The sequence below is a fragment of the Coturnix japonica genome, chromosome Z (assembly GCF_054131305.1).
Source record: "Coturnix japonica strain WE chromosome Z, WE-NBRP24, whole genome shotgun sequence".
NCBI classification, from domain to species: Eukaryota; Metazoa; Chordata; class Aves; order Galliformes; family Phasianidae; genus Coturnix; species Coturnix japonica.
Genome location: NC_140702.1, coordinates 63045146 through 63067276, shown reverse-complemented (window position 1 = coordinate 63067276; position 22131 = coordinate 63045146). Strand labels below are relative to the sequence as shown.

Genomic DNA, 22131 nt, shown 5'->3' with positions numbered 1-22131 from the left:
TATCTGAAAAAGATGAAGAGAAGCTACTTAAAGTTTTAAGACCCCCACAACAGTCTGTTATTTCCTGGCATTACCTCATTTATCACGGAGATGCTGACTCATCATGAGTCAGCCCACAACAACAACAAAATATCTTCACATTCCTTCCCATGGTGCTTCTGAGGGTGGAGTTGTGCAAAATGCCTGAGCCGATCAGAGCTCTCCTCAAAGAATCCACAACTCCTTCCCTTACCTTCCTTCCCTCTGCCCTGTCCCACTATATGATACACCTTATCCTTTACACTACTCTAGCCAGCTTTACGTAAAAATGCTTCTGATTAACTAACTCTGCAGCCTGCTTCTCATTCTTTTGGTTACAATGGTTTTCTGCTGGGTTACTGGATCCAGTCCTGAAGTCATGGAACAAGCTACACAAGTCTCAGACACCGAGACACTAGCAGGCAGTGGTGGAACAAAGACATACCCCTTTCAGCTTAAGTGACTCATTAGATAAAAGTCAGGTACTTTATTTTTACCTTCACTTCTACACTTGGCAAGTTGTCCCAATTAACATATGGAAAGCCACTCTCTCAAATCTCATCTAAAAACTTGTTGATATATACAAAGCTTCCAAGCCAGGCCATCTATGTTTTGCAACAGCTTACCTTTATGTTCATTAATGTCTGATTTTCTATGTCCCTGTTTTTCCTTTATGAAAGTAGCAGATCTGTAGGTTCTGTGTATTCTCATTACACCAAGCACACAGTTCTTAATCCATAGCTGTTTGCTCTGAATAACATCCAGTACAAATCATCTTTTGCCCACAGCAGTACTTGGTATTTTAAAGACCATAGCCTCAACAATTCAATCATTCTCTACACCATATCATAATTCATAGATCCACATACACTGGAAGTTTTCATAGCTGTTTTGTTATTGTTTGTTCTTAAACTACTGTGGCCTTCTAGCATTTGACTCATTTTTTCATCCCTTCAACTGTGACAGTTTTTTCCTCATTGAGAAATCATGATGCATTCTGACAGATCTCATTCTCTTGAGAGTAAATAACATTACCACAGAGCTCCAGCTACACAAAACAATGCTCCATCTAATGCAGGGATGAAACAGGACCAGCAACAGCTACATTAGCAGGAGTGACAACTCCCTCCCCCACTACCCTGGCTGACATTGTTGCGCACATGCACTAGCAGCATGTCAATTAACTATTCTGCTATGTACATGTCAGTAACATGCAAACAAGAATGGTAGGCTTTAGCATGTTAATAATTCAGTAACTCTGAAGTTAGGCATGAGTTAAACAGATAAATATGTGCTTACATATGCATTACCTCTGAGATGCTAGGTCAGTGGCTGAACACAGAAAACACCACATATTACACCAAGAAAACTCAAGTGTAAGACTGCACGATTGCTGTTATAACACATATTAGGATCACAGTGACAATAAGTGAGATAAGAGACTAAATCTGGCTACATACTTAAAGAAGGAAATTGTGCTTAACTGAAGTGAAGCATTTAGTAATTGTGTAAGAACAACATCACAGGAGATACCTTCCTCTCACTAAGGGAATGATCTTTCCGATCTTTTCCAACCTTAAATGATTCTATGACCTTGCTTAACTTAGCACCGACTGTACAGATCTTTTTCCTTTTTTAAGACTAACTGCTACACATTCGAATGCGGCAAGGTTCCTTTTAGCTGCTTGTTGAACAACAAGCTGTCAAAAAGAAGAAAATACCTTTGAACATTAATACATTGCTCTCAGTTTCCACTGAAATTGCCATGAGTTATAAGTTACTAAAGCAATGAATTATTAGGAATCTGTTACTTAGAGTTGCCATTAAAGTGGTTTTTGTCCAGAAATGAAAGGAATGAAACGCCAAAGAGGAACTATATCCTTCCATTATAAACTTATTAAAAATTATGAGAGAATACATAATCCTTCTAATAATATCAAATATTCTTAATTTTCATCTAATTCAAATGTGGAAACTATACATAAGTAAAACCAAGAAGTTCCAAAAACACTGGAAGAAACGACAACTACATACGAAAGAGATAACTTCTAAATTATTGATATGTACACACTCAGAACCAAACTTTGCCATAATAATAATAATAATAAAAGCTATTGTACAAATGATACACTTACAGCCTTTGATTTCCAAAAAACAAAACAGTAATACTGAAATACACCTTCAATCTAAAAGAAAAAAATTACAGAGAATCATACATTTCAACATTACACATGTACTGCTGTGTTGAAAGCTAAGCAATACAGACAAAATAAAATAACATTTTCACATTGTAACAGGCTTGAACTGGGGAGAGAAGTTCAAGAAATGCAAAATTTTCCAAATTATCTCCATAGAATATTATGTATCAAACTAATCCATTGAGATCATGCTTGCAGAAAACTCAATCTAAGCACACATTCTCATCCTTGGACTATGTTAATTATTCACATTATGTCATCCTGTATGCTACATTTGTAGACAGCTTTGTTTTACTACTAAAACACAAGAAAAACAGGTTTTATATTTAAAATGCTAACAACATTCATAGCATTTAAAGCTACAACATTACTACGCCAGCAGAAGCGCAGAACAAAGCTGAAGGCTTTGCATCATATAAGTGATTTTGGATTGCTAGAGACAACTTAAAATACCTTTAAACTTTGAACACAGCAAGACATAACCAAAGAAAGCCCATTCCAAAGGATAAAATTTACACTGACTTGAAAATGAATTACAAGTTGTTTTTGATAAACAAATGATTCTTTAAATGCTTTACAGTAACATACAAACAATTATCCTGCCTAAGTTTTCTCAAATAACAATTTTGAAAATAAGTTTCAACTACGTAAAGTACCAAGTTAGGTTTCTGTCATGGTTTAATAATTTTGTAATTTTGCTATCAGTATTCCACATCATAACATCATATAAAGCATGAATAATTTTACTGAATCTGCAACTTACAGAAGAAGACTACACCTCCCAGAGAACAACACGAGCAGAGAGATGGGTCACGGGACCTGGACACTATATTATCTCTGCTGCAGGCTAAATTGACGTCTTTTGAGTTCTGGTGTTCAGGGGAGTGTGTGGGAGTCTTCACCGTGTCGCCAAGAGTTTACAATAGGCCTCTCGGTTTCGGGACTCATTTCTCTCTCCTATCTTGCTTGATTTGTTAGCTCAATTTCAATTCTACTGTATTATATTGTGTTATTCTGTATTTCAATATAGTATTTATTAAATAAGTGTGCCTCCTTAGATCGTTGCCGCTGTTTTCCTAATTTGCCTCCTAAGTTTTCCTTTCAGCCTAGGGCCCCTGTGGGGCCTGCGCCCAACCCCCCACCCCACCCCGTCACGGACGCAGGTGGATTTTCGTTAAAACCATGACAGTTTCAAAATTCACTAAGTAATTTGTCTGTTCAGCAAATTAAGGATTGCTGCACCCTCAAACTTCAGGAAGACGTGATGTTGCTGTCAAGAGCCTTACCAATCAATACTGGTGTATATACAATCTTCACACATAACGCATTTTTCTCCCTTGTGAAAAACTTATTTCCATCTTCCTACAATATCAGACGAACATGCTAATTATTAAAATCAAGCTGAAATTAGACTCCAAAGAAAAGCCCTGTCATTAGCACTTCCTATTAGAACACTGATATAAATGCTCCCAGTTACAATCTAGAAGAACTTGTTCTAACACAGAGAGTTTAGATATTAAGTAAAAAGAAAAAAGGAAAAACAAACTTAGTCATGAACCGCTTGAGGTTGGGGAAAGCCCAGTGGCAATGCGATCATGCTCCTGCCCTTCTGCTCTCTTTAATGCACCAATTATCTGCTGTCAAAGGCAGGCTGCAAGGCAGGAATGATCTAGTACCACGGCAATTTTGTTCAAAAGGAGGTATAAAGTTGGATGACAGGCCTTTGCCAGATCTGTAACACTGGTTATGTTATACAGAAATCAAATTAGTCTTATAGAATCAAAGAATCCTTTAAGTTGGAAAGGATCTTTAAAGGTCATGCAGTTCAGTGCAGTGAACAGGGACATCCACAGCTGGATCAGGTGGATCAACCACATCTCTGGACCTGTTCTACTGCCTCACCATCCTCACTGTAAAAGAAATTTTCCTTATATCCAACCTAGACCTACCCTCTTTAAGCTTGAAACTACTCCCCCTTTTCTATCACCAGAGACCCTGCTAAAGAGTCTGTCCCCTTCTTCCCTGTAGCTCCCCTGTAGGTTCCAAAAGGCCACTCTCAGGTCACCTCACATTCTTCTCTGCTCCAGACTGAACAGCCCCAGCTCTCTCAAACAAACTGTCCTCATAGGAGAGGTGTTCCATCCTTTGGATCACACTTGTGGTCCTCCTCTGGATGCACTCCAACATGTCCATGTGTCTCCTGTACTGGTGACTCCATATCTGGATGCAGGACTCCAACTGAAGCCTCACCAGCACAGAGTAGAGAGGCAGGATCACTTCTCTTGACCTGCTGGCCATGCTACTTTTGATGCAGTCCAGAATATGGTTAGCCTTCTGGGCTCTGAGAGCACATTGCTGGCTCATATCCAGCTTCTCATCCACCAGAACCCCCTGTTGGTTTTTTTGGTTTTTTTTTTTTTTTTTTTTTTTTTCCCGGCACTCGATTGTTTCATCCCTGAGTTTGCACTGGTAATATGGGTTGCCTCAATCCAGGTGCAATTTTCTAATCACATAATAATTTGAACGAGGGATAAAAATTTACTGTAATGGTCTAGAAATTTATACTTAATCCCTCAAACTCACATTCTTCCTTCCTGACAGCAATTCTAAAAGGAGAAGTCAGGCCAGTCATAATTTCTAGTAGCTTTCTAGAGATGTGCACTGCTTCATATCATGCATTACTGTTTGGTTTGTGTATCATGCAAATCCTCTTTCAAAACTACTCAAAGTAATTTTGATCATGCATTTCCTTGAATATTGAGCTGAGAAGCAGGTTAATAATACTATCACTGATATCAGCAGAAAACTTCTGAAAGTGAGGAACTTGATCATATCTAAAAATATTTTCCCAAGTAGCATTTTAATACTGTCTGTAATCATTTTAACATGTTCAAGAACTGAAAAACATAAGAGCAGTACAGCTAAACGGCCCTTACTGATGAACTGCAAGGTTCTAATAGCTAGCCACTGTCCCCAGAAAATCCTGCTCCACAGGGTCCTGTGCAATCAGCAATAACCTAGCTCCATTATCCTGAGGTAGGATCACCCAGTCTGCTGATAAAGACATGGTGGACAATTTGTCAAGACAGAGAAAGAGTAAAGCAATAACTCCAAATCCAAACATTAATAAAGTTAAACACAACTGCAAACTGCGGGTAATTCACAAACAGCAATAACAGCAGCAGGAAATCTTTTCGCTGATTGTATGATGTGATAACTACCTCCTCAGAACACAATAACTAGAAGATTTCTAGATAGCACACAGGATGATGATTGTTAGGAGCTGCACAGAGGACACTCATTCACTCACAGCTGTGATGGACTGTTCAATGCTTTTATTCTCTCTTAACAGTCAACTTTCAGAGAAAGGGCAGGAAAAATCATAACCACACTGTAGATTTCCACAAGAAAATGTAAGTACAAATTTTTAAGATATCTAATTTAAAGACTTCTCTATGGTAAAATTTTAGCCATCTTGCTGAAGAAACATGCTAGCCTAAAAACCTGTTCCTGATACTTCTCTTTCTGTATGAAGTAATTGTCAACTTCTGAAAGTAATTTGTATTTTCATTATAACATGTATAAACTTTAACAAGGAAGCCAAATTTTACTGCAACTAAAAAATAAAAAATTAAAACAAAAACCCCCATTAGATCTCCACATCAGTCACCAGATATTTTTATTTGAAAGGATTAATAAAGCTATTCTTTGTTACTCTTTCAGAGTATTTGTATATTTTCCCATTAACCAAGGTCATATTGATTTGTTTTGGAAATCTTACATCCGCATACAACTAATTTCTTACTCGTTCTATAGTCTTACATCAACAGTTGCTGCTCATTTCACAACCACTGTGTTCTACACAAACTGGGTATTAAGATGCACCTCTTTCACTTTGACCAAAGAAGTGCTAACTATCAATACCCACTTGTCCCATCCCATCCCCACCATGTTGACATCCTTTCATTCTTAAGATTCACAAAGTTACTCATTTTATCACTAGTAAGTAGCATAAAATTTTCTTAACTTCACGTTTCTCCAGCTGAAATGAATTCAGAATCTTTATTGTTTTTATGCCTTACATAATTACATATCTTAAATTCTACAATCAATAACGTAGCTTGCTGAACCATTGAAAAACACCTACTCGACTAAAAGATCACATGCAGTCAGAATAGCCGCTAGCACAAAAGCTCACCTTTCAGGAAACTTTCATAAAGTCTCCATCACTCAGCCTGAATTATTAACAAACTTGGATTCCAAAAGTGTTGTTGTTCAGACAATTTGGATTTCACCATAATCCCTGCATACTCAAACCACTATTTGGATGCCTGGTACACCACTGAATAACACAACAAAAATCTAAGAACATTAGTCCTGCAAAGATATAAAATTTCAGTCATACAACGACAAAAATACACAATGTAAGTAGGATTTTTCTTTATTTACTTAAAGCCATTTTATCACTTATTCCTCTTTACCAGCTTTCCACCTCTTTATCAGCTGCAAGGAGTTGGAAAATACATTCTACACAAATTGCATTCTGAAGTTTTGCTAACTCCTTCTGAGGATCCACTCTACATAAGTTTCCCATCACCAAAGCAGATGGTTAACAAGTGAAACATTGCTTCTGCAGTATAAATGAAGACACTAATTGCAGAGATTTCTAAGCTACAATAAATCGTAACATTTTATTGTGAAAGTTCCAAGTGTTCCAGTTAAAGTAGTTTGTCAGCTACTGGCCAGCACTTGCACAGCTGTGTTACGGCATTTTCCCTTCTGTAGTGAAAGGGATCAGCCCAGAGCTGCTCAGCTTGCAATCACCTGTGCTATGGGATAAGCATTTTCCTACCTGTATGCAGTAAAGACAATTCTAATGAAAAGCAAACATCTTATTTTATGTAATCTATTATGCAGTTTTCAGAGCCTATTGTTGCATGTTTGCGCCTTAGTTCTAGGAAAACTAGCCTGCTTTTAAGTTAGGTAAAATTTCATTTTAAAAAGTTATATGACATGGGCAGGAGTAAAATTTGACCTGAAAGATGAAATGCAAGTCCAGTTTTTTAGCAGACTCCCAAAACTAGTTGCTACTATTTCATCAGAGATTTAGTTCTGCAAAGATGGGATTTCTATGGGATCTAAACAGTTTATAAACAGCCATTTTTTAATGCAACTATATATTGCTTCTTCTCACTTTTAATGTTGATGTTGAACACCTCTAAGTTGGTAAGGAAAAACTTAAAAGTTTGCTAGCTAATTAGTAAACTGCTCAAAGATTACAAGGTAGGGCAGAAGTCTGATCTATTTCTTCCTTGGAAGGCTACTGTTGACATAGCATCCTTATTTACTGTAATTACAATGAAGGATGTGCATTTCTTTGCATAGCACCTACCCTGCATAGGCTCCAACAAAAAAAAAAAAAAAAAAAAAAAAAACCAAAACAAACAAAAAAAACAGAAAGCAAACACTGCCGTAGTTTAAAAGAAGGATGAAAGGATAAAAAAAAAAGGCAGAAGAGTATATAATAATATATATACTCTATATAATATATATACTAATAATAATATATATACTACTAATAATATAGTCTATAATATATACACTATATAATATATATATATTATAAAATAAAATACTCTTATAAAGAAACTAACAAACTAGATATTTAGGTACTTCAGAAGACTATATTATATATATTATATATATAAAATATATAATAATATAATATATATATATTATTATATAGCATCTATATTAGAAATCAATGAGGTTGAGAATTTTTCAGACAGACAGGCAGTTAAGACAGCCCTTTACCTGCTTCCTAGATCGACTCTCTACACCCTTGAGCTGCAAAAAGCTGTTGCTAAACACCTTCTTGCTACTACTACAGCTTCTGTTACAGATTCTCAAAGTAGGAAGCAAAAAACATCTTACTCTGTGTGATTTGCTAGTACAAGCATTCTATTACAGTTACCTATCGAGTAAATGTAGACCGTGAAGCAAGGGCAAAAGCTGCTCATACATTTCATTTGGATATTTTTAAAATCATGTTTTTAAGGACAGAGGAGTTCTACTTCTCCAAATCTTCAAGCCAGTCCATGTCATGCAAAGAAGAACTGGAAGTTTCTCTGTAACAGTCTTGCCATCAATGCAGAAGACTGAATCTGAGCCACCAAGAAAGCATATACCAGTCAGCATCTTTGCATTTTCTTTACCACCTTCTTATAAGGACTCCAAAATCGTTTCTTTCCCCCCCCTGCTCCCACCCTCCCCCAGCTACTTAAGCTCTCAATGTTGGGCAGGTGGGCAGCATTCCTCCCTGCTTCTTCTTTACTGGTGAAGGAAATTGGAAACGAAGTGGTCACCGAATCTCAAGCTGAATTTGGAAACAAAATTCATTCAGCCTTCTTTGACTACCACTCAAATAGCCCTTGAAAATGCCCAACATTTTTGTGGGCAGCAAACTGCAAATAGTCTTCTGAGACTTTTGTCCTGCATGCAGTGCATTTCAATTTGCCATGTGGGCACATGGAATGAAATATAACACCGTTTAAAGTGACGTAAGCACAGTGAGAAAGGCTATACATGTCATATTTTCTCAGGTTAAACAGAACTCTTACGTGTTTGATTGAAATGATGGAGGGGGGGGCGGGGGTGGGGAAATGATTTTTATTTTATCAGATAGCAACATACCAATTTGTGAAGCTAACTCTCAAAGAGAAAAAAGCCTGTTCTCAGCTACTTTATTCGTACTTGTTTCTTGCTGAAACTAAGACTCAACACAAAAGCGAACCAGTACAACAAAAGCTGCTAAATCAAAGTAGCATCTTGTAATGCATGTTTACCAATTACAAATTAAAGACGGAGACAGGTACATCTCATTTAATTGAAAAGCACTATATCAACAAGCTAGGACTGTTAACCTTGAAGAGAAGGAAACTGAGAAAGTCATGAACTTGGCTTCATCCATCCTCAGCAGTCCTATCTGCACCCCTGTATCTCGCAAACATGGCAGGGAATAAATGACCTCTGGAAAGCTCCTGATAGACACTGCAGCCTCAAAACTACAGGAACACACACAAATAAGGGGCTCTCTTGAACAAAGCATACTCAAAGGACACTGCCTACAGATAAAGCAGTATAAGGAACATTTCTCATTCAGACTGCCAGAGCTCATATAGCAGCTGATAGGCCCAAAAGCAGGGCTGTGGGTCACAGCAGGGTAAGGCAGTACTGAAACAGTAACCAATTTTCAAAAACAGTTTGTAAATAGTTTCTGTTAGACATGAGCAAAGCAAGAGATATTACACAAGTCTTGCAGAATGGCTAGGGCTTTGGGAGATATACGAGCTCTGCAGTTCAGCTAGGAACCCCCTGCAAAATAGGAACAAAGATGAATTATGTTAACAGTATGTAATGCGTGCAGCACAGTTATAGACATGACCACAACCAGACTCAAAGCAAGAATTCCTACTGAATGTGATAACCTGGTCAATAATTCCAATTGTCCTCCCTGGCCTTATGTAGTTAGGAGTTTGATTTCAGGAGTCTAATTAAACCAGTCTGCCTCATCCCATTGCTAATTCCTTCCAGATGACTGCAATGGGAGTTGCACTAGTGGTGAATCTGTCCTCCTTTTCCTCTTCTGTTCTATTCTGAGAAGGTAATATAACAAGGTCAAGAGTTGAGTATGATGAATCCCAATTAATAATTTAATTTTGTAATCAAAAGATGAGTCAATATATAGCCTTAAATAGTCAAACACAACCAGTTTACCCTGTATCTTCACATTTTTAACCTTACCATACCAGTACTATGCCCAGCCTTATTTGTGCTGGGGACAATTTTTCCAGACTGACCATATTTTCAGAAAACTGACATGGGGGGGGGGGGGGGAAGTCCATAAAACCATTGCCACCACATAAGATTTACCAGAACTGTCTTAAAAGACAGAGCATAGCCTGACCTGAGTGACTGAAAACTTCTGAAAGCCATAAAGTAACAACAAATCTCAAACTCCATACCAATATCTTTAAGCAACATACACAATGTACCACAATACAAAAAATCCTTCAAAAACATTATGGAAACATTTTTATTTTTATTTAAATGCAGAATGCTATAAAGCTCCAAGGAATTAAATCCACTACACTAGGCATGATAAAAACAACATAAAAAGCAAACTACGAAGCGCGTTCTGGGAAACATTGGTAACCCTCAACAACAGCAGCAGAGAGGAACAGAAAAATCAGAAAAAAGCAGACCAGCTTTCCATGCAGCAAGGTATTCCCTGAGTACTACTGCCCTAATAGACAGAAAGAAGCAGAACCCAAAGCAGCATAAGCTAGGCTAGCACACTCCCCTCAACTATTCTTAGTTCTGGAGTACTTAATAACAGCACTGGCCCCTTAAACAGTCCACAGCTATGGACTCCTAAAGGTCTGATTTGTATGCTAAGTCTTTTTTTCTCAGACCCTCACTACACAAGAACCTGCTTGACATGAGGCAATACCAATTGGAGTTAACGTATTAATAATAAGGATATCGCTGTAGCTAAAGTATATGACACATGTTGATGGCAATTTTCTAATTCACCCAACTCAGATAATCCATGTTAATCAACACAAAGTTAGTTGCCTGGGGAAACAAAAAACAATAGAATATTATTGTAAGTCACTAAAAACGTGAGCCTTGTGGGAAAACGGCCATCAGCTCAACAGAGTCAACCTAAACAGTGTAAGCATACAGGGGTATGGGAATTTAAAACATTTAAACTAATTGCTCATGTAACTATTGTTAACAGTAGAAAAAGAACATTGGTTGTGTGTTCAGTGAGGGAACCAGGCTATCGCCTAGCTTAACTAACTTCTCGCTGAGACATTTTCATTCGTATTTTAGCATTATATTCAGGATTCTCTATATAGTATGGCAAGTTTTTTTTTTCTCCAAACCAATCAAATCCCTCACTTTCGATAAGGGTTAATTGGCACTATGAGGTGGCTTAAACACCTAATGGAAGAAAAGAAACCTTGCTACAGTTGCCTTTTGAATCCTGAGTAAAAGATCTCCAACAGATCTAAAAGTCACCACTCCCACATTTAAATTTTGTGTAAGAACAATACACATCAGAACAACTCAGTGTTACACAATGTAAAAAGGTTACTAAACACATTCATTAAAATCCTGATTCTGTGAATTTCATAAACAGATAACACTACTTACAGTAACAGCTGCGTAAAGTGTTTGGACTATTAAGCCTTCGTCCCACATTCTGTTGATGAAGCTACACTGGTTTTAATGTTAAAGACACTAAAGCAATAGTGTCTGTGCCATGATGAGGAGGTAGAACACAAGACTCTGCTCTTTTAAACTGAAAAAAACTCAGAACTTTTCCAAAGAACTAAATGCATTTCTAAATTAGATACATACAGATACAGATAGCTTTCAGTCCAAGGTAAAACTGTTTAAGAATAAAATTCTAAAAATAAACAGTAGCCAAAAACAAACAAACAAAACAAAACAAACAAAACATATTTAGAGATGAAACTGTTGATACGGCCCAACTTCAAGCTGAAAGCACTATTGATACTGCCAGCATTAATACTTCCTTTATGTAGAATTCACACTGAATCAGTAAGGTTGGAAAAGACCTCAAAGGTAATCTAGTCCAACCGTCCACCTACAAACAATATTGCCCACTAAACCATGTCCCTTAGTACCACGCTAAGGACCACAGAAATGCTTCTTGAATGCCTCCAATGACTCAGCCACCTTCCTGGACAGTCCATTCCAGCTCCCACCACTCTTTCAGAGAAGTTTTTCCTAATATCCAATGTGAATCTCCCCTGTGCAACTTAAGGCCATTCCCTCTAATTCTTTCACTGTTATCTAGAAGAGGCCAACCCCCATCTCACCACAAACTTCTTTTCAGGTAGTTGTAGAGACCAATAAAGTCTCCCCTAAGCCTCCTCTTCTCCACACTGAACAATCCTAGTTCCCCCAGCTGCAACTCCTAAGGCTCATGCTCCAGTGCTGTCACCAGCATCACTGCCCTTCTCTGGACACAATCCATGACCTTGATGTCTTTCTTGTACTGAGGGGTCCAAAACTAAACACAGTTCTCAAGCTGGAGATTCACCAGAGCTGAGTAAGGGGGGTGACCACCTCCCTGCTCACGCAGGTTATGCTATTTCTGATACAAGTCAGGATACTACTGGCCTTCTTGGCCACCTGGCTCATGTTTAGCTAAGCATCAAACCAATGCCCCCAAGTCCTTTTACTCTGCACACTGTTTCAGCCACTCTGCCTCAACCCTGTAGCATTGCCTGGGGTTGCTGCGACTAAATTGAAGATCCACTACTTGGTCTTGTTGAACTTCATCCCGCCTCAGCCCATCCAGTCTGCCAGATCCCTCTGTAGGGCCATCCTAGCCTGAGGCACACCAACACTTCATCTTAGCTTGGTGTCATCTGCAAACTTGCTGAGGGCACACTCAATGTCCTCATCCAAGTCATCGATAAAGATATTGAACAGGACAGGCCTCACTACTGACCCCTAGGGAACACCAGCTGGATTTAACTCCATTCACCATCACTCCTTGAGCTTGGCCATGCAGCCAGTTCTTTACCCAGCAAATTGTAGCTGTCCAGGCCTTAGGCTGCCAACTTTGCCAGGGGAATACTGTTGGAAACAGTGTTAAAGCCCTTGTCTAGGTACACTGTATCAACGTTTCACAGCCTGCTTTCAGCTCATTGATTATGTTACTTCCTTGTATAGCTCCTTGCAAAATGGACCTATTCATGAGTGCAGCTGTCCTAGCGCTGAGCAATAAAGTACTGCAAGCGCCTACTTCATCCCCTGCCTCAGACAAAGATCTTCTGCCCACAGGAGGCTTGCTGCTGCTGAAGGCAGTTTGTTTCCTGCATTTATCCTGCTTCTTGGGAGAGCCCGGCCGTCCCACCAGCGTGCAGCAAGACAATACATTCAGGTAGGGAACAAGCTGTTATTTGTCTAAGCGGGAACTAGTTAATGTGTAGCACGTTATTGTTGTTTCCTTCCTCTCATCCCCCGCGTACTTCCGAGAGCAGCGGGTAGCAGGGCAGGTCGGCAGACAAGTGGCAGATGAATACCTCCAACACTGCAGTGAGGACCTCAGAGCGGCCACCTCAGCTGCAGCAAACCCACACGCGCGGCCGCGGGAGCAGCAGCAGCAGCGGGGCTCCTCCAGGGCGCCCGCCCGGCCCCAGGCTGCGCTGCGACTCCATCCGCAGCCGCGGAGGCGCCCCCAGGGTTACCCTGCCGTCTCCTCAGGGTACGGGTCCACGCACAGCCTTCCTCCCACAGCCAATCCCGCTCCCTACAGCCCGCCGGCAGCCCCCGCCCCGCTCCCCGAGCCCCCCGGTGCAGCATCCAGGCCCCTCGGCCGGCCCCGAGCTGCAGGCAGCTTCCCCTCGGCGGGACGCGGCGAGAGGACAGACGGCGACCCGCATCCCACCGCCCCCGGGCCGTACCTCGGCTGAGATCGAGGGGGACGTTCTCCTCACCGCTGTCGTTGCGACCTGCGGAGACGGGGAGAGAAGCGGAGAGCGCGTTAAGCGGGCGGCGAAAAAAGAGCCAAGGGAAGAACAGAAGGAGGCGGCGAGGGGGAGGAGGGCGGGTGAGAGGGGTGAGAGGGGCACCGGGAATGAGGCGGCGCGGCCCGGCCGGGCGCATTACCTCGGATGCGGAGGTGCCTCAGCGAGCGGGCGCGGAGGCTCACCGCCATGTTTACGGCCCCGCAGTCACAACACCGGAAACCTCGCCCGCTCTCGCGAGAAAAGCTCCGCGGAGCCGCCACGGTCGCGTACGGCGCCTCCGCCCCGCCCCGCCTCCCGCCTTCCCCCCCCCCCCCCTCCTCCGTCGCGCCGCCGGCGGGAGCAGCGCGGGGGCGGCTGAGGGGAAGGGGGGTTAGGGGGGTGGCTGTGGGCGTCGCACTGTGGGCCCGGCCCTCAGGAGAGGGTGTTTCTGGGTGGGTTTTTTGTTTATTTTGTGAGGTTTTCGTGCTCGGTTTTCGTTTTTCTACAGCTGCACTTGCCCCCGTGGTGGCTCGTGGGATGACGAGTGGCAGCGTGCATCCCTGTGTGTGTGCAACAGTTAAGAACAAAAAGGAAAATAACATCCCTTCATTGCGCTGTTTGAGTTGCAGTGGGTCCCTGCAGCGTGGACCTGTTTGTTTCCCTGAGATTTGTTAATAAAATCAGCGTATGTGTGAAACGCTTATGCTGAAGGAGGGCCCTGTGCAGACCCAGCAGATTATCCTACACCTCCTTGTCTTTTCCAGGCAGAAACCCACCCTACATGCACTCCCTTTAGCCCGTGGTGAAGTGCAGGATGGGCCCTACAGGCATAGATCCAATGACTGCAGTGAGTTTCAATGCTTTGGCTTTCCCTCCTTGTCATGGGTTGTCTTTCAATTCAGATCCTAAACCACCACGCTAAAAACTGGTGTTCTAAAAATTAGCACTGACTTCAATGGTTAAAAGTAGCTTCTCTCTACAGCCAGAACAGACGGGTTGTGGCGTTCCTTTCAACTTTCAGCTCATGATATGCATATGAGAACATTATTTTAATAGGATTATGTCACCTTTATTTAGTCTATAAAGCCTTTTTCTACAATTTCCTATTTCAGTTTTCGCTTATTAAACAAGAGACTAATGTCCTTGATGGATTCCGGGTTCACAAAACTTAAAGGTATAAATAATAAGATCTCATTCATGCTTAACACAAGACCAAAGTGTAGCAGACTTGCTTTAATGGTTTCATCAATTTGCCTCAGGGGTTCCCTTTGAAATTTCATGTCCAGGGAACCCTTGACTTCCTGAAAATGCCAAATTAACCACCACTTCTGGTAGTAATACTGCATCCTGTTTACTAGAGGTGCTGCTGGGACTCATTAATTTCACATCAGCTTTGAAGCACCGTGGAGTGATGGCCTTGTCTTAAGCTTTTCAGTTGGACTTGAACCTGTAATCTGCGTGTGAAGTGCTGGTTCCATGCTGCACTTAATTCTTCCCTAATAGATATATGGTCAGACAAACACACTGCTTTGTGGTAGAAAAACATTCTCCAGCACGGACATCAAGACTTGTTGGAGTGATATTTAAACTCCAGCTGACTCTTCTAGCATTCTGTGCCTGCAGAAATGTGACACTGTTTAATAATCAAAATAGTTCTCTGAACTCTTTGCTTGTTTTTGTTTGTTTGTTTGTTTCTTCCTGTTTTCCCTAATTAAATAGAGTTATGCAGGTAAAATTCAGGTCATCTCTGATACTGACAAGTGAAATAATGTCCCAGTATCAATTATGAGTGGGAACACATAAGGCTACATGATAGTTTGGAATGTAAATAATATTTATATATATGTGCATATATATATATAAAGATTTATATTAGAAAATGCAGAACAGCAAGGATGTGCCAGTCTTATCTATCACTTAAGGAGCTTTACACAAGAAGAAGATAAAAAAGCATGCTGCGGAAGGAAGTGTGGCCCTTCAAATGTCAAGGCTGCACGAGGAGTCCTCATTCTGCCAGAGGGCATTTTGAGGTCTTCTTCTGGAGATTTTCTTTCTGTTCTTTCCTTTATTAAATGTGGGGAAAGGATCACAAGAAAAAAAAATAAATAAATAAAAATTGTTTTTGATTCCTTGCCTGCATAAAATTTTCTACATATACCTGTAAACTATCTGGGAAGGGAGGAATGGGGCAAACAGAACAAAGCAACAGAGAGCAGTTATGTTGTTGATCTGGTGGGATGGGGGTGGAATTAATACCAAGGTGACAAACATCTTCACCAGTCCAGTGATTTTTCTGTGTTACAGATTTACCCACATGAGGCAGTCTATTTAGTTTATTAGTTTTGCCTTTTATTGTCCGTAATTAGGCAAAGAAATAAAATGTTTTAATATCCACGTGGGAAATAAGCTCCTTTGATTTTACTTTGATTTTCTTCTTTGCATGCCAGAGACTCATGAAGAAACTCCTTTTTTCCATCATTTTCTAATGAGAAGATTGTAATTTTTGTCTCCTCACAAATGAGATTGTGGTAGTGTTAGCATTTGTGTAGCTACTAGGGTCCTACAATATGATGTAAAGAATGCTGCTATCTGAGCTATAAATGTTCAGGTTTTAAAACCTAGTATGAAGATACGGAACAAGTTCTTTCCCACTTGTTTAGAGTCAAAGAAATGCAGGCACCAGGGACAAGGTGAGGGCAGAGCCTTAGGTGGCTGAAATTGCTGATACACTGTGGAAGTGAGTGGAAATGTGCAGTTTACCACAGCCTGCTCTTCATAGTCATGTAGAAGGAGAAGAAAAAAAAACAAACAGAAAAACATAAATCAAGCCACACAGATAAGATGTTAGCTTTCTCAACTCAAGTGAGCTACAACAATATGGATTTGTTGCACTTTGTCTCTCCTAGTTATGTTAGTAATAATCCTCCTTAATTTTCAGTGTCATAGAATTGATTTCAGATAGACATAAAATCCTGAATGACAATTGGCTGAAGAGGAAGAGTAGAAAAAATAGTGAATGAGACAAAAAGGTTTAAGAAAAATCTTTGCTTCTTTTGCTATCTCTATACTGTTGGTAAGGACTTTGTAATTACTCTCTTTGTTCTGACTTTTTCTTTTCACAAAGTCTGCCCAAATACTTTAGAAAGGATGAGACTTCAACCCTATTTGCTAGTGTCAAGAAGAACTGTCAGTGAAATGGAAGGCATAGGGAAACCACCATCCATGGAAAGAAATACCTTGAAAGCAGTTTGGTTGTCAAATGGGACAGAAAAGGGTCAGCTAAATCAGCTGTTTTCTTGGTAAGTGTCTTTTTGCATTGGATTCTGTCAGAGGATCTAAGAAAATGTGAACATGGGGAAGTTCTGCTAAAAAACGTGGCTGAATTTGAGGTACAGAAAGAGTCCTCAGGACTCTGCAGCTGTCCTGAGACAAAGGTTTCCACTTCAGCCAATTTGGCTCTGAGAACATTGTAGTCCAGTGCCCAGAACTGCTCTGAGCCCTGCTTTAAGTGACCAGAACGGGCGCAGTCACTGTGCTTGAGCTCCAGGCTGTGGTAAGTGTGTGGCTGAGCAGAGAACATGCAAAAGCACCAGGAGGTGTGCGTGGATGCTGATTGTTTTGAGGTGAGCATTAAGACCCACAGCCTGCCAGCTTTTCATCTGGATGAATAATGGCCACACATTCACCAAGCTGCCTGGACAAAAAAGCGCGGGGCAATTTGCAGCTTGCTCCCTGCAAGGATTTTCCCAATGGTTTTGCTCTTTGAGGTGTGATTGCTTTGTTGGTGAATGTGGTGTATCCCTAATACATTCCTATACTAGTCTTCCCAAACACAGTTCAAATGGCGTCTTTCTATGTATATTTTTATGAAAAAGGCATTTGACATATCTTCACAGTTATACAATTATACAGTATAAAACAATAATTAACAATCAAACACTTGGCAGAAGCAAAATTATTTGGCTAAAGAAAAACAATTAACATGTTCTTCTGGAGTCACTCAGATTTTGATCTAAGTTAATTCATGAATGTAGCAACTTCAAATCCAACTGGAAGTAAAAAGTAGATAAATAAATAAAAAAATAAAAATTAGTAGAATTTGAATTGATTGCAGCTGGGTAAAATGTTAATATTTCCTCATTATTCAGTAATGGAAGGAATTAAAAAGCTAACATGGAGCACATAGCAGAAAATTATGCAAGAGCAGCAATAAGTGGCATAGTAAAGCAACAATAACCAGCTGCAGAATAACAACATGTCAAGTGATGCAACAAGTCTTCCTGATTAACTGGGCAGGTTGCTAACTGGATGGTTAATTAGTGCAACCTCTCATTTAAGCACCCATTCATGTCAGATTTTTCACAGCATTCTGTGCTGCATAATCCTGTTGAAGCTGTGAAAAGCAACAGGTGTTCAGACTGTGTATGGTTAGCATATTAATTAGACCTGAGGAAAAAAAACACAGCTGTCGAGGGTTTCAGTCCAAATAAATCCCAGCTACGGGGCTGAAGCTATACATATGCATAATTTATCACCACTTGACTCAAAATCTCTATGGCAGCAAAGTGATGGGTTTTTTTTTTTTCAGGTTTGTTTTTTTTTTTTTAAATTTCCCTTTAAGTTTTCATTATCATTTTATTTTAAATTGAGCCTTGGCCAAAAAGGTCTGTACCATTATATTGCTTGATTTCCATTAGGAAATCACAAAATCGTATCATAGAATCATAGAATGGCTTTGGTTGGAAGGGGCCGTAAAAATCATCAATCTCCAACCCCCAGCTGGAAACATTTGGGTTTATTTAGAGTAGGTCAATTTATCAATTTTTATTCAGGCTTTAAGTAGTTTGATTTACTTACATACAATATCTCAACATAATTACTGCAAAAAACCTCCTCAAATTCTGTTTGGTCTAATTTGAATCTCTACGGCAAAAACAGCATAGATCACAACTACAAGAATCTTTAAACTCTTCTCAGCTGTTGGCACAGCAGAGAACCTCTGCTTGGTGTCAAGCATGGAGTTGGGCATCTTGTTCCAAAAGTGTGCATTTTGACTGGGCAACCTTTAAAAATGAGACAAAAATTCAAGTGCCAGGGACAGGAAAGCAGAAGTAAGGAAAGAGCCCAATGAAATGAAAAGGGAAAGGAACAGGGAAACAGGGTAGCAAAGGACACAGTGCCATGGTCAGAGGCTTGAGGAAAAGAGGAATAACTAAGGAAGAGGAAGTAATTGTGAAAGCAAGTGTAAGCATGTTGATAATGTCCCATGCAGAGAGGAGAGTGGTGATGCTGAGATTCAGCCTGTCATTGGGTCTTTGGCTTACCTGAGAGAGCTGGGTAGCAGGACAGAGAGCTGGGCTGGGGGTATTGCATGCCCTCAGGCGGAGCAAGGAGGGGTCGGGGGCCCTGTGCCCCATGCTGGCAATCCGAGTGCATTTCCCACCCGAAGCCCACATGCACCAACAAGGGAGCAGGTGGCTTTTCCTGCTAAGGACTTGGGAATCAGGAATCAGGCCAAAAAGAGAATTAAAAGGGAGGGAAAAAAGCTGGTACTGATTTTTCTCTTCTTTGTCAGTCTCATGCTGCTTGGGCCGTGGGATTTGGTGATACTGCTGAAGTAACATGAATGGTAGTGTTTCCTGAAACCACTGGTATCCACTTAATTCACATTTCATTCATGTATGTGTTGACATTTTGCATACTTCCTTGGTGCCTAACTGTGACCATACTAAGATTAAGCAATGTTTCTAAGTGCATTAGGAATGAAAATAGTTTCCCCTTGAAACCCTTGAGAATGAAACTTTGTACATTTAATAACAGCTTAATCCATTCTCTCCAAAGGGTGTAATGGGAGCCAAATAGAGATAATTCAACAAATCCTACACATGTTCAGGAGCTGATAATCTAAGCGCAGAGAATAAAAGCCATGTGAGCTCCTTGTTGTTTTGCTCCACCCAGCAAAGAAGGGGATCTGGGACCATCATGTTGTACAGGTGGCACTCAGTGGTGCTGCAGCCAAGCCAAGCAGTGGGGAGAGGTCTCCTGCCCCCTGGGAGTACTGGGGATGGACCCTTTGGCTCTACCACCATCTGGTTCCTTGGCAGTTGGGGTGGAGAGCTACGCTGCCATGCTGGTTGAGCAAATTCTGAGAAATAAGTTAATTCTCTGAGAAATAAGTTAATAATAATAAGCAAGTCTGATTGTCTCAGCCCAGTATCTCCCCAGACCATGTGCACTGAAGACTGTAGTTATGGCCATAGCCTTAGGGATGGCTCAGACCATGACAGCAAACTTGGTGTCCACACAAAGGTTTGGAGAATGCATCTGTAAGTGAGGGAACAAATAGACACTTCACTACATCATCTAAGTCATTACTGGAACCAAATTTCAATGGTAGCCCTGATTTGCCCTTTTTACTACTGTGTGCTTGTATTTAAAATATTTATTTTGGATGTTCACACTTTTCAGACATAAAGTGATTTCTATCTCCTCTTCACTTTTAACCACTGGAAGAAGCAAAGAACAGAATGTATTGAGATAATATAAAGAAGAAAAACACTAAAAATATCATTGATTTAGCTTTAGTAATTTGCTTTTATGCCCAGAACTAATGGATATGTGCCACAAATTGTCCTTTGTGACTTCCTTTCATACACTGAAATGAGAACAAAATATTTTTCTGTCTCACAAGATAAGTCCATTCCTATTCGTGGAAATCTGAGATCTCCTTGTGATGGATGCCATGGGACGCAATACTTCTGGTGCAGTGGAGGCCAGGGAAGATTTGCAGAGATGAACAACTGCCTTTTCTGTTAGGTCTTGTCCAGCCCCTGCACTAAATGAGGCAGAGATCCTGTGGAAAAATCTCCCAAGCCATCCAGCAACTATTGGCTGCACACAGGGGTGGGCAGGACTGGGGCTGTACAAATGCAAACTCATTTTTCCTTGAGGTCGGGTGCTTCACTCTGTGGTGAGGCTGTGTGTGGAAGCTTTTCCTTGTAGGAATATCTGTGGCTGGTGGTCAGAAGTCTCCTTTAATGGATCCATCATTTTTTCTCAAAAGTTGACTTACTTGACACAAAATACATACACAGAGATGCATACACACACCTATTTCAGCTGTAAAGCAATGTGGTGCTTCATCCTTAACCCGCTGAATTTGGGCTTCTGCAGTGCATTTCCTTCCCCTCCCCAAAGAGCCCATCTTTGCTGCTGAGGCGGATTATGTAAGAGGATCACACATAGAGGAGGGTTTTGTTACCACCGAGGGAGGAGTAGACAGGGGATCTGCAATTATGAGGATCGAAAATATAAACCTCTTAGGCAGGAATGCTCAGGAGATCAGCTGCATTCCTGCAGCCCAGGGAAAAGCCTGCAGTAGAAGCAGGGAAAATGCTCCAAAGCTGCTGAATCAGAGGGAAAAAAACACCCTGCTTTTTGTTTTGCTTAGCTTGTTTACCAGAACACCATGGAGGTACAACTGGGATGGAAAGCAGTGCTATTTAACTCAGTTGCAGTGTTCATGCTGAAACCTGATTTTTTGCTTTTTTGCTTTTTTGTCAATATTTTGGTGTTTTCTGTGCTGAATGTTTTAGTAGGCACAACCAAATACTCCAGGATTATAGGCAGAGTTTGGAGAGGGAAAAAATATCTAGAGAGAGAATAGTTTTCCTTTTGTTTCTTTATGAATTTTAGAAGATACTGTAACAAATTACTGGTGAGAAAGCCTTAAAATATAGCCTTTATTAAATAGACTAAGTAGTAGATTTTCCTGTCTGGAAGCTTTTCTGCTTACATATCACTTTCTGAATAGCAATTACTGACAAACAAATGTCACATTGTAGCTGTGCTTCCATTGCAGCAATAATAAAGTTTATTTTCATTCTGTCTACTGCCCTGTGATAATTTCCAGAAGTTATTTTTCAGCTACTGCTGTTCTGGTTTGGCAGAAGATAGTGTGCCCACATCTCTTGGGAGAAAGCACACATTTGTTCAGGAGGAAAACAAAACAAAACAACAAAAAAAACCAAAACAAACTGTATCCAGCTAATGGCATTGGTAAAGTAATGAAAAATTTATTGTGATTTCAGTGTATAATCCCTTATGACCACACTTCAACACCCTGTGCCGATCACACTATATATCAAAGAACGCTTTATTTTTTTTTTTTTTTTTGCTTTAAGTATCTTATTATTATTTCTTTCAATGATCTACTGCACTGTAAGATCAGTAGAGAGTCAACAACGAAACACAGTACCTACATCACATCGAAGTTATGAAAATGGTAAAGCTGTTCAAATGCATAGCCAGCAGATCTTACAAAGAAGAAAGTTCACTTCTGTGCAGGGGAACAAAAGAGG

General features: G+C 40.4%; 1 protein-coding gene across 3 annotated transcripts in view; it reads right to left on the bottom strand.

The window, feature by feature from the left end:
• RICTOR (RPTOR independent companion of MTOR complex 2) overlaps positions 1 to 14006 on the bottom strand; it is a 70561-nt gene extending 56555 nt beyond the window's left edge. Inside the window, exons 1-2 of one of the 3 annotated variants that reach the window (XM_015848496.3) lie at positions 13932 to 14006; positions 13727 to 13774 (exon numbers count right to left, since the gene is read on the bottom strand). In XM_015848496.3, coding sequence (XP_015703982.2) covers positions 13727 to 13774; positions 13932 to 13980 — 97 coding nt within the window. In that variant the 5' untranslated portion in view covers positions 13981 to 14006. Of the gene's footprint in view, positions 1 to 74; positions 160 to 644; positions 838 to 13726; positions 13775 to 13931 lie in introns of those variants that run through there. The other 2 variants (XM_015848498.3, XM_085530158.1) reach the window with 2 other exon arrangements.
• Between the last annotated feature and the right edge of the window lie 8125 nt (positions 14007 to 22131).